Source organism: Lonchura striata, chromosome 19 (assembly GCF_050655825.1).
Source record: "Lonchura striata isolate lonStrDom1 chromosome 19, ASM5065582v1, whole genome shotgun sequence".
NCBI lineage: Eukaryota > Metazoa > Chordata > Aves > Passeriformes > Estrildidae > Lonchura > Lonchura striata.
The window spans coordinates 11,359,352-11,371,873 of NC_140721.1; the positions used below are offsets into that span (position 1 = coordinate 11,359,352).

Sequence of the window (12,522 nt, forward strand, 5' to 3'; positions counted from 1 at the left end):
CATAGTACATGTAACTTTTGATATAAAACTTGAGAGGGCATGCAGAATGTTATGGCCTCCTTGCTAGCCAGAGCTCAGCAGGTCAGAGAGAAAATATTACAGATGAGAAGAAATAAACAACCTTGCAAGCACAACTGGAAGCATTCCAAGATTCCTCATTTAACTGCGTTCGGGCTAGGGATGCAAAGACTCTTTTCAGTTCTCTCTTGGGGTCACCCTGACCCTCAGGAACCCCGAGAGAGAGAAATCCAGAGGATAAGTGGCAGCAGCAACCAGGGATGTTCAAGATGAGGCACCACAGAATTACAGAGGCGTTCAGGGGTGTGTCCAGCTGTGTGATGCCCAGGAGTGACATTATCACCTCTCCTTTAAAGACTCAATACCCAAGGCTAAGAAGCCTCTCTGGTGCATCTCCCCACCTGCCATGGTGATTCTTCATAGCCATGGGAGGTGCTCCAGGTGAGCCCAAGGGACTGGGGAGACACTAGTGAGGACAGGCTGCTTGGTGGCTCCTTCCAGACCTCCCTCAAGCCAGAGGCCCAGTGCTCAGTGCTGGAAAGCCATGAAGAGGCATCTGTGACTTTCCAGCAGAGTGGTAGGATCCACCACACACACCAGGACAAGCTACTGCACATCCAGCCATAGAAAATGCTCCTCTTGCAAGGCCTAAATGGGACTCCAGTCCTGAGCAGCAGCTAGAACACTTCTTCCATAAGAGCAACAATACTTCCCCAGGGGCTGAAGCTTTATTTCCCTTCCCATGGACCAAACTCCCTGAATAAAACTTTCAACTCCCCCTCAGGAACCAAATTTCTTCCTGCCCCATTCTTTAGTAAACCTTCCTTCCATCCCTTCCACTTCTCTTCCAGACTGTGATGCCATGCTCAGGAGGGAAAGGGGGCGATGGCTTCTCTGGAGATGGGGCTGGCAGGAGTAAAGACAGAATGCAGGAGTATGGTTTCTCCATTTTCCATGTATCTTCCTGCTCTGGAATCAGTTCCCATCTTATCTGGAAATATGGGACACAGCAGGAGCAGTTGCCAGGCCCCTGGAAAGCTACTGGGAGCACACAAGGCTTCAAACACTCCAGAGATTTATTTAAGCAAAAAGAGTGGAAGAAGCTTTAGATCCCACTGAAGTTTGCATTGTGCCCCACAGCTGGGAGATATGGGAGTCATCCACAGCCATGGAGGATTTTTCCTGGACTGAAGCTTAAATTCTTAAGAAGAAAAATTCTTAAATATGTGAATAGAAGTAAAAAAGGAACACAGATTTTGTGGCTTGGTTCAGTGCTTAACCATGTGAAGGAATGTCTGTATGGACAGAGCTTGCAGGGGTTCCCTGGTATTCCAAGGCTCCTCTGGATGATCCTATGCCCTCACATTGCAACCAGTGACACGCTGGTTTATGGTGAGACCAGTGTCTTTGACATTGCATCAGCTCATGGGAGGGAACAGCGAATCAAGGAATCACAAAATCATTTAGGTTGGAAAAACCCTTTAAAACAATTTAATCCAACCATTCCTCCGGCACTGCCAAAGCCACCACTAACCCATGTCCCCAAGAGACACGTGTTTTTTGAGCAATTCCAGGGATGGTGATACCACCACTGCCCTGAGAAGCTTGTTCCAGTGCCTGACTACCATTTCAGTGAATATTTTTCCTAATATCCAACCTAAACCTCCCCTGGCACGACTTGAAGCCATTCCCTCTCCTCAGGAATAGTGAGAGCTATGTGCTGGGACCAGCGAAATCGATGCTCAGGCGAGGCTGTCGCTGTTTCCTGAAACTTGGAAGATTAAAGGGTGAAAACGAGAGTCTGAATGTTTCCTTGATTTAGAAGCTCTACCTCATGACACACCTTGTGGTTTTCTCTATTGCATAATACTGTAAATTGTCATTTATTACAAGAGCTGTCAGCTCTCTGTTGAACTCAGACTTTTCTGTAAACACATCCTGTTCTTTTAACCAGGCAAGATTGTTTTGTCTGTAAATATGACAAGAACTGTAGATGAAAATAGCTGTTCACTGCCAACGACACAAGATTAGATAAGGGGAAAAGTCAAGAAGATGAAAGATTCAGAAGAATACTGGGGCAATTCTGACCAGTGCAATGGAAGTGTGAGCCCAGCCAGGTTGCAAAAACAGACGGACAAAATTGTGTCCTCCAGTCTCCTCCAGGATGCTTCTGTTGGAGCTCTCCAGACCACACTTTTCAACCTCATTAACCCCCTCAGACCTCCTTTTTTCAGGTCTAGTCCCCTTCAGCATCCTCTGATAAGGTGCCACTGCTCTCCAGGTCCCTCTGTTCCCACTCTGGTTACCTCCAGGTCCTGCCACTGTGGTCTGGACCCTCCCATCCTTTTGATATCATGGTCGACCACTCCAGACCCCATTTTGGGGTCTGGTAATGTGTAAGTCCCTGCTGATAAATCCCCATGGGAGGGGCATGGAGTGTCAGTGACATAGGAAAGCTCTTGTACAGCCTTTGGACACAACTCCAGGAATCCAGTGGACAGAAGTTTTTATACAGCAACTCAGGAGGAGGGGTGTAGGAAAGTGAACCAATGAGGATGTGGTAAGGGAGGAATATAAGGTGGGACAAATAGCCTATGAGCCTATCAGGGAAAATGAGGGGGGGAATAATGCAAGGTAACGAATGGGGTGTCGAGGGCATCCAGACAGACACAGAACTCTCTGGAGAAAGGGGCAGGGATAGAGAAGATTGACAACTTGGAAGGGAGGAGGTTAGGGAAGGGCTTGGGAAAACTGGCAACTGGGAAAGGGAGTGGATTAGGCAGGAGAACGGGGGCAAACATGGATTCAAAGCAAAACACAGCACAACATCTCCCTGTTTCTTTTTACAAAAGAGAGGAGAGTTCTGGAGTTCAAAACAAATTAATGAATCTATTATGTAACATATCATATATATAATCTATCATATAACAGACTTTAGTATATGACAAATTACTACAGCAACAGAAAAGAATTCAATACTTATCAGGAAAAAATTAATTACTTATGACCATAACACATGGGGTAAGGATCTTCTTAATGTAAGAAACTTAATATAAAATGTACAAAGTTATTATATACGGAATCAGGGTCGGGAGTAGGAATTGCAGCAGAATTATCTTGAAGTAAGACTGGGCTTGAAGCATGAATCACTGAGGAATCTGCAGGTTCTGGCTTTCTGGGGTTTGAAAGTGATTTTGGAGGTCGCTCCTCCTGTAGGATGTGATCAGCGAATGGAGATGTGGTTTTATTCATTTTATTTTATGCAACCGTGGGTATTAACTGGACAGAGTGAATCCTATCTCTCTAATATATGACTTAATAAGCAGATTATTTTAAAGTATCAAGAATATAAAGAACAATTTTTTAGTCAAGAAATTTAGTTGGAAACATGGGAAAATGGTTAAACAAAAATCAACAAAGATCATGTAGTTTAAATAAGTTCTAAAGGTAAATTAATGAACGCTTTTTCCAAAGCGTACTGTGAAAATTTTAAAATAATATGGAAATTAAAAGGAACACTTGGTAGGGTATAATTAAGGAAATGGATGAGGAACTTGGGCAGTCACTCTTAAATAATTTTGTTCTTATATTCATTCAATATCTCCTCTGTGACCACAGTGCACAGATACAATTGTGGGAAGAGGGGATGAAGAAGGCTGGGATATTTCCAGGCTAGAAAATGAGATTGGGGATAGTTGTCCTGGGACAAGTTTCTTGTTGGATATGAGGAGACAAAACAGGACACAGACCTCCCACCATGTCCATCCCCATTCATCTCCACTGATGTTGTGGTCAGTGCCCAGCTCCCATTCCCAGCACTGCTGGGATGCTCTGTGCAGGGCGGCAGCACCAACAGCAGTCCCTGAGCTGGATGTGAAGCAAGGATGGCAGCAGCCATGTCCAGGATGGGACCAGCTCCTGCTGGGCAGGGTTACAGCCAGGGACTCCTGCAGACAAAGCCTGGGCAAGCTTCTGTGGTGGCCAGGTGGTGAAGGTTTCCCTATGCAGGTTCAAGTCTTGCTCACAGCAGGAGTTTTACTGTCAGTCCCCATCGCCCTGGCCCCAGGAGGGACACACAGACACAGGGCAGTCACACTCTCTCAAGGAGAGTGTTTCCATCCTGGCTCTGGCTCTGGCCCTGATCTCCAAGGACCCTTTACCTTTAGGAGGGTGTTCAGAGGAGCAGCCCTGCATCTCTTCTTACCACAGGAAGAAATCCTGCAATAGCATGTCCCCTCCCCATACAGCCTTGTCACCCTGTTCCCTACAGCTGTGGATGTGTCACCCTGCTTTCTGCGTCCTGTCACCCTGTTCCCCACAGAGGTGTCACCCTGCTCCCTACAGAGGTGTCATCTTGCTTTCCATAAATGTATCACCCTGCCTTCTGCAGCCCTTCACCCAGCTCTGTGCACCTGTTTCACCCTGCTCTCAAAAGCTCATCACCCAGCTCCCTACAGCTGTCACTCTGCAGTGATAGTCTGAACTTTATTTAAACTCGTAGAGCCCTGTGATTTATTGTGTCACTGATAGCCAGAGACTAATGCCTCAAATGTTTTAAAGGGAAAAGGGCAGAGGCTGATAAGAAGCAAATCCTGTGGAGGCAGGGTAATGTTTTTATCATGCCAATTCCCTCCCTTCCAACGATTCCTGGCATGACAAAGCATTTGGGAGAAATGGGGCCAAACAGTGGCCAAGGCATTAGAAGGGGACATAAACCATCCCAGTCCCCAGTATTGCATCAGACAGTGTTAACCCCCCCCCACCACCACCCCAGGGGTAAGTATGGGGGCACTGGCTCATGAGCCCCAGCCTCCTCCATCCTGTCCCACCCTGCTCACCCCCACCACAGGGGTATTATCCCCTGGCAGCTTCTGCCTGATGGCAGTGGGAGGACAGGAGGCTGTTACCACCCCCCAAAATTCATCCCACTCTGACCCAGCCCCACACACTGGGAGCTTCTGAACCCTGAGCCCCAGGAGTTGCTCCAGGACAGAGCAGAGCCACTCAGGCAGAATCTGGGGCCTGTGGTGGCTGCAGGAACACCTTCCCTGGCTGGGAATTTAACCCAGGCTGCAGCAGTGAGAGTGCCAAAACCTGACCACTAGACCACCAGAAATGAGTAGTGACCACCAGGGAGGAGTGGTGACCACCAGTGTAGAGTGGCCAACACCTGAATCACCTGCTGGTGGCATCCACCAAGCCCTGAAGGGACAGGGACACTTGCTCCCTGCAGTTCAAGGAGAGGACCAGAGGGGATGGATGCCACAGCCTTTCTGGGGGACTTGGTAGGAATGCCTGTGGCATTAGGAAGCTCTCTGTGCAAGGGGACCCCACCTCTGTAGGCCAGGGAAGCTGGAGATGGTAGTGCCATGACTCTGACCACCACTGAAAGCAGGTTTGGGGAAGGCAGTGATAGCAAATGGTTCAGGAAAAGGTGTAGCATCCTCTGGAGGTTCACCAGGGAGGTTTTACTGCTGCTGCTGGATCATGGCCTCCTTGGGGCTGCTGAGCACTGCCAGGCTCATGTGACATGTGCCACACTGGGCACAGTGTCATGGACACAAAAATATTGACCCCCAGTGCACAGCCTGAGCTTCCCCAGAGTCACCTGGAGAGAAGAACAAAAGTCCAGCTACAGGCTGACTGCCAGCAGAGCCTTTCCTGGGAAAGGGAAACTGATCTGAGCCCTGGTGCTGGACAGAGAGTGTGCCTGGAGCCCCATTCCTGACAGATTTGCAGTAACCTGGTCATCTTGTTTGTCTGTGAGAAAACAGCTGCTAGGGGCGAGCTTCTGGAACCTGACCTGGAGCTGTGAAGAGCAGGTAACCAGCAGGTGATTCCCTTTTACAGAGAGTCCGTAGGGGGAGTGGAGACTTCTGTCTTCCTTTGCCCTACAGAAGGGGAAAAAAAGTGGCTTCCTGATGAGCAGGGAGAGAGAGGCTGGGCCGTGTGATGATCCTAAAGGATTGTGCCAGTCCTTGGGCATGTCTGGGGCAGGGAAGGGGGAGGCTGTACCAAGCTGAGCAGAAGTTACGCTGCGCTGTCAGAGGAATAATCAGATGTCATGGTTTTGGTTGCCCTTAGCAGCTATGACAGAGAGTGAGCTCTGGCTGCCTTGTGGTTGGGGGAGCATCAGAATCTTCCTGTGGTTTCTGAGATCTCGATCTGACCCTGTCACAAATTATGTCACAGGCAGTAACAGATCTTTCATCTGCCAGCAGATCTGGGAACACCAAACAGGTTCATTTGCACGTCCCAAGGCAGGACAGTTCCATCTCTGCCACTCACCACAGGCAGCAGGGAGGTGACACAGCATGGCAGCTGCTTTTTGGAGCCCTTTGTAGGGCCATGTGGCAAGGCAGGTGGGGGACATAAAAACAGGCGTTTTCTACAGACAATGCTCCTTGGAAAGAGAAATCCCAGCCCCAGGATCAGCCTTGGGGCAGAGGGGATGAGGCTCATCATGAAATGCAGTTGTTGTTGTTGTTTTGCTGAGAAGATGAGGGTGAGTCCCACTGCCTTTCTTTGCACCCTGCATGGATCTGGGTCATAAGCACTGCTCACATCAATTAGCCATGCCAACAGACTAATCACAATTCTGGAATAAAATATGGCAGTAGCAATAAATAATCCATCTCCCCATCTCTGAGAGGGAGTGTCCCTTGTCAAATTCCAGCTGAGATTTTGTCCTTTGCAAAGCCTAAATACCTGCAGCACATTTCTGTGCTGCCCCAAAATGCCACCACCATGCATCTGTGACAGCCCCATGATGTCAGGCACTTGGTTCAGCTCCAGCTCCTGCTCCTGAAATGTCCTCAGGTTCCTCAGGACAGTACATGGATGCCTCCTGGGAGGATGATTTGGAAAAAACATGGGCTCCTGCCCACCCCAGCAAGGTGCCTGGCACAGCCCTGGAGACCCTCCTGCAACCCTTGTCCCCACCCATGGGGACAGGGTGGTGGAGGGTACACTGGGAAGGTTCTGAGTGCCCCCACAGACCCATGAGGCCAGTGGGGGAGAAGGAGAGTGGCAGCACTCTGCAGCACTGGGTCCAAGGGTCAGTGAGGAAATCCAAGAAATACGAGCTCATGGCACCTTGTGAGCAGCAGCTGGGCTGGAAAACACCCAGAGGAACCACAGGCTCTGAGCTGGCAAAATGGGGGCTTGTCACAAAGTAGAGAGGTGGAAAAAGAGGAAATGCACCCTGGCACAACCTGGGGAACCCATCATGTCATGGCAAGTGACAAGGGTATCTGTGCAGTCCCTGCCATGACCCCTGTGACTGCAGGTGGGCACCAGGGATTGGAGTCTCTCAGTCCCTCCCTGGGCTGGGGAGGCTCCTGCTCTGCCCTCTGCATCCCACCTGGAACCAAACCCACTGGCACTTGGAGAAGATGCTCTTTGTAGAGTTAGCCAATCCAGGTAGGATTCCCAGTCAAGCTCAGCCCCTACTGGGATTGTTGGGAGGGGTTTGGAGGGGACAACCCCACACTGAAAGCACAGCACTGAGGATTTTGTGCTTGATGGTGCCAAGACTGCCAGCTTGGATCTATAGCCAGTCTCCAGACTGAGTATTCCTGCTGCTCATGCTGCCCTCACTGACCCCCTGGAACCACCCTGGACATTTCCCAGACCCACCACTGGAGAAGGGATCCCTTGGTGGGACCTGCACCTTCCATTTGAGGTTCTAAGCACCCCTGACCCCCAGAGCTGGTTCATTGAAGGTGAGGCTGAGCTGGGTCTTCCTGGTGATTTGGTGGCGATGCTGAGGTGACTTTGATAAGCAGAGCTGGTTTGGATTATACACATGTGAACCTGCTGCTCAAGGGTGGTTTTACATCCTGTCTTGGCCACTGAAGGCTGATTTGCTCACACTTAGCCTTCACACAAAGGCTATTCTGCTACTTCCTCAAGCAGCTGCTTCTGTATTTTTTTTTTTTCTCCAGTATTTCTGAGGCAAAGGTGCCATGACATCAGCTCTATTATGTTTTGGAAATTCCACATTTGCCTTCAAATCTCACTGACTGACCACCGTACCTATAAAAAGCAAAGACTGAGCCAGCACCTCATAAAAGGAACAGGAGGAACCTTCTCTGATCCTGCCTCTGCTTATCCCTGTCCAGGATGAACATCTCCACACTCTGCCTCTCCATCATCCTGGTTGCTGACCTCTTTTCTCAGGCCCTTCCTGCTCCATGTGAGTACAGCATCCCTCTGCTCTCCTGGGGTGAACTTTTGCTCTGACTGCCTGTAATTTGGAGCAGAACTCACAAAAGTCAGCTGCAAATGTTGGAAACCTGTTTGAATAACTTCTCCTGATTTATTTGGACTGGTCTTCCTTTCTAATTTCATCTTAGGGATTAATTTTACTGGTATCAAAATTTTCAGGTTTTCTCTACCCTCATTTTCTTGCTGGAACTTAGGAGAGGACACAGGGTAACAATAGGGATTTTTACCCTGGGACATTAGTGTAAAGCATTTAACAAACAATCCTAGAAATATTTTTATCACATTTCTTGTTCACAGCAATGCTTTGCTGATTTTTAGGGAAAACAGGAGGAGAAGGGGCAGTTCAGCTGATTAAGGAGGTGTACAATTTATTGAGAAATGATCTCAGGCTGGATTTCCTGATCTCTTCCAGTGGGGTCTGACATGGCTTTATGCTGCTTCAGCTACATCTCACGAAAGCTGCCTCAGAATCACGTGCAGGAGTATTTCTACACCAGCAGCAAGTGCTCCCAGCCAGCAGTCGTGTAAGTATCAGCTTTGGGCCCTGAGGGGAGGCTCTGCCAGCCTTTGGGCTCCTGGCTTCACATCTAACAGGGCAGGATGCTGTGAGGCATCATCCCTGGGGGAAGGGAGCAGCCACCCAGGTTCCATGTGCAGTGTGTAAGCCCTCACCCTCCTCAGCTGAGAAATAAGTGGTCCCTCGGTCCCCTTGGAGTGTCCTGATGCTGGGAATAAGGCATGGGAAGCAGGGCAGGAGCCAGCAGGACCTTCCAGAGCTTGATGAACTCAATCCACACAACATCCCACACTTGCACAGGACAAGGAGAAGAATATCTGAGCACGGCAGGTTCTCCCAAAGGACCCTGACCTCCCCCTGGGTTTTAGGCAGGCTCTGCAGCTCCAGGATAGTTTGTGGGAAATGACCCAATGACATGACCCTCGTGCCCCTTTTACCCCCTGAGACTGTAACCCCTGAACTGATGACTTGCCAGGTTTGTGACCAGGAAGAAGCGTGAGGTCTGTGCTAACCCTGATGCCAGGTGGGTGAAGGAATACGTGAACAGCCTGGAGATGCAATGAGCACTGGAATCTGAGAAGTCCTGCCAGACCACCCATGAGAGCTTGGCACAGACCTAGGAACACCACTGCCAAGCACCAGAACCTGCTGAGCCACCTTGGGACCCTGGAAGCTTGTTTTGCCTTGCAAAGGTGTAATTTATCCACAATAATTCAGCTACGCTTAGGACAGCCATGATGCTGGAGACCTTCTGGTCTTGCAGACCCATCTTGGGGTGCCCTGCTGTGTGATGTAGCTAAACTGAGCCCACCTTGTGCCTCCATTGCTAGAATGGGAGGGGGATTTAATCCCAGAGCTATCTGTGGGTTGGAATTAGGTCTGAGTGCTGTCTTCTAAGCCCAGGATAAGTTTTTCCACTGAATTTTGTAACAGTGCAGTAGATGCTGTGAGTAAGATCTGTCCCTAGAGAAGGAAGTGGTACCCTGGTTACTTACAGGATGCTTGTTGTGGAACCACAGTGTTCAGCCTTGTTCTCAAACTACTGTTTTGTGCTAGTGCCAATGAATAAAGCTGTTTTCTCTGTGTGTCATCTCTCCTTGTTCCCCTCCTGCTTGGAAAATAGGGACCCCACTACAACTATTTTCGGAGATGTAGGGGAAAAACACAACTTCTCAGCTGGAAGTGCCCCAGCCTTCTTAGGTCTAGAAGCCTTCTCTTCTGCTGGGCCTCCCTGATCCCAGCACCACAGCAGCAGCAGCCCCAGCACCTCCCAGTCCCTGCACTTATGTGGAGCCAGAACTTCTTCCCAGCCCCTCCCCACATCATATCATAGCCAAGGCTGGGAGCTAGTGGAGCTTTGCCACTGCAGATTTGGCAAAGGAATGCCTGGAAATCTCAGGGTGGGGATTCAGGGGTGTCCCTATGGTGAGAGGAAAGGGGGATGGCCAGGACTACATCCCTGGCACAGGCTCCTCTGGAATGCAGCCTGAGCCAGGCTTAGCTCTGGGGATGCTCTGTTAGTGTTTATTACAAGACAAGCACCAATTCACTGTTGTTCTGCAGCTTCCTTGGGCAGGAAACAAAACATTTGTTTTAAAAAGCACAAAGTAAAACCAACAAAAGCCCTTTATCAGCCTGTGGTTGACTGGTAACTTTGGCTGGTAACTTTGTGGGTAGGAAATGAAACTGCTGGTCCCATCTCCCTGCTGGAGCTCTACAGGGTGTGGGAACAATTCAGGCTGTGTCTGTCAGAGCTAGTTATTAGGACCAAAAAAACCAGTGTGAGTCAAACTGTCTGCAAAACAGCCCCAAGCCCTGTTGGTGCCACAGTGGTCTGCATATGCTCAGGTTGTTTCCTGACCTCCCCTTTCTCATCGTCAGCTCTGCCCAGGGCAGGGGCAGCGTCTCCATCCCTGGAGGCATGTTAAATGTGTGGATGTTCTTGGCAGTGCTGGGGGAATGGCTGCAGCCACCATCTTAGAGGTCTTTTCTTACCGTAGTGATTCCATTGTTCTGGGTGGGTGGACTCACCTGGAGCAGAGCAGGATTGGGAAAGAAAAGCAAAAACAAGGTTCAAGCAGAGAGATCTTCAAGGTCCCATCAGAACTTGGGCAGATATACAGACTATGTTTGTGCTTAGCCTGATCCATCCAGCCCCCACTTTCCACAGGGTAGAACCAGTGATGGGATGTATAAAAGGGTGGGTTTAGGAGAAAGGATTCTTGGAATAATTGGCTAGTACAAGTTGAAAAGACAGAAATTGAAGAAGCTGAGGTGTGAGGCCAAGATCAAACCATCAGCTCTCCAGGAGTGGCAGTGAGAGGCCATACCATGATGTTCATTATGGGGTTGGGAGCAGTGACCAGCAGGGAGACAATGTGGACACTGGGACTGAGGGTCTACGTGGTGCCTCTCTCCTCCCGGGGTTTCTTCAAGTGAAGCTGGGAGAGAGGGAACAGCCACAGGGTTCATGCTCTCAAAAAGGCCAGAGAAAATCACGCTATCCAGTGTTTTGCCCATGGAACCATGAAGGTCTTCCTGATGCCTTCTGCCACTGCAGGCAGGGAAGGAAACATTCCCTAATTCCAGCAACTAGAAACTGAAACCAGAAAGGTTTGGGAGGGAAATTCCCACAAGTGTCTGGGCACACAGCCAGGGACTGTGCTGAGGGGAGGCAGCTGCAGCACTGGATGATCCAGCCTCTCCAGCCTGTCCCTGCATCCTGGGCATGGGATAAACCCCAGTACTCCCCTCAACTTCCCTTTCTCCAAAACATCCATCCTCCATCACCTCTCAGCTCAGAGTCCCAGAGCAGGCACAGTTTGGGGATCCTATAGTTCCTCTGCAGTGCCAAACTTGGGGTTGGGATGTCCTCAGGGGTAGAGGAGATATCCAGCACCCTATTCCCAGGTTTTTCACCTGATTCTCTCCATCCACTGACCACTCTGCTTCACGGTTTCACACCACAGTGAGGTAGCCACACTCAGGATACACCCCCTGCAGATTTTCATCTCTCCATGTGTTCCTGGGACACAGAATGGAGCTGGGCTGGGCTGGGCTGCCCTTGGCTGGGATGTTGCTGCTTGGTTGTTCATGACCCTCTTGACTACAGCCAGCTTGCCTGCCCAGAAAACACAAGACTAGAGAGAAATCACAAGACAATACAGAGGTGCTTTCCCAACCTCAGAGTTGCCAAATCTGACCTACAGCTGCAGGGGAAAAAATAAACACTAAAAGAAAGGGTTTTTTTGCTTTAGGAAGACTAGGATGTGGGCAAGGCTAGACCAGCTCTGGACTATGCTGTGGGGGCACTTGAAGGGGGTCTGTAAGAAAGATGGGACAAAACTTTTATTGCTGTAGGTCAAAGGGGAATGGTCTTACCCTGAAGGAGGTCAGTTTAGAATGGGCATTGGGAAGAAATTCTTCCCTGCAAGGGGGGTGAGACCCTGGCACAGGTTGCTCAAAGATGCTGTGGCTGCCCCAGCCTGGAAGTGCCCAGGTCCAGGCTGGACAGGGCTTGGACCATGTGTGTCCAGTAGAATGTGTCCCTGCCCACAGCAGGGGTGGAATGAGATGAGCTTTAAGTTCCTTTACAACCCAAATCCTTTGGGGATTTCTTCCCAGAGTGCAGATGCCAAGGAACTCTGAGCATGATCTCCATGGACAAGTTGTGCCCAGCACTGTGCTTTTACCCTTGGGATCTACTTCTTCCCATTCATGTTCCCATGAAAAGCTGCATCCTGAGAACAACTGCAGCA

At 49.7% G+C, this 12,522-nt stretch overlaps 1 protein-coding gene across 2 annotated transcripts; it reads left to right on the top strand.

Moving 5' to 3' along the window:
- Positions 1-5,568: 5,568 nt before the first annotated feature.
- LOC110475885 (C-C motif chemokine 5) lies at positions 5,569-9,847 on the top strand. Of its 2 annotated transcripts, XM_085557665.1 has the most exons (4): positions 5,569-5,840; positions 8,142-8,215; positions 8,660-8,771; positions 9,240-9,847. In XM_085557665.1, the coding sequence occupies exons 2-4, from the start codon at positions 8,143-8,145 to the stop codon at positions 9,325-9,327; spliced, it is 273 nt and encodes a 90-aa protein (XP_085413791.1). In that variant the 5' UTR covers positions 5,569-5,840; position 8,142; the 3' UTR covers positions 9,328-9,847. The 2 variants fall into 2 exon arrangements, with proteins under 2 accessions (XP_085413791.1, XP_021396039.2); XM_021540364.4 differs by lacking the exon at positions 5,569-5,840 and having other exon boundaries at positions 7,780-8,215.
- Positions 9,848-12,522: the final 2,675 nt, after the last annotated feature.

Bases quoted from the DNA above. Each gene is read 5' to 3' on its own strand.
- LOC110475885 (XM_085557665.1), top strand. From the start codon at position 8,143: ATGAACATCTCCACACTCTGCCTCTCCATCATCCTGGTTGCTGACCTC. The intron at 8,216-8,659 runs GTGAGTACAGCA...GATCTCTTCCAG, and splicing joins TCAGGCCCTTCCTGCTCCAT to TGGGGTCTGACATGGCTTTA. The intron at 8,772-9,239 runs GTAAGTATCAGC...ATGACTTGCCAG, and splicing joins TGCTCCCAGCCAGCAGTCGT to GTTTGTGACCAGGAAGAAGC.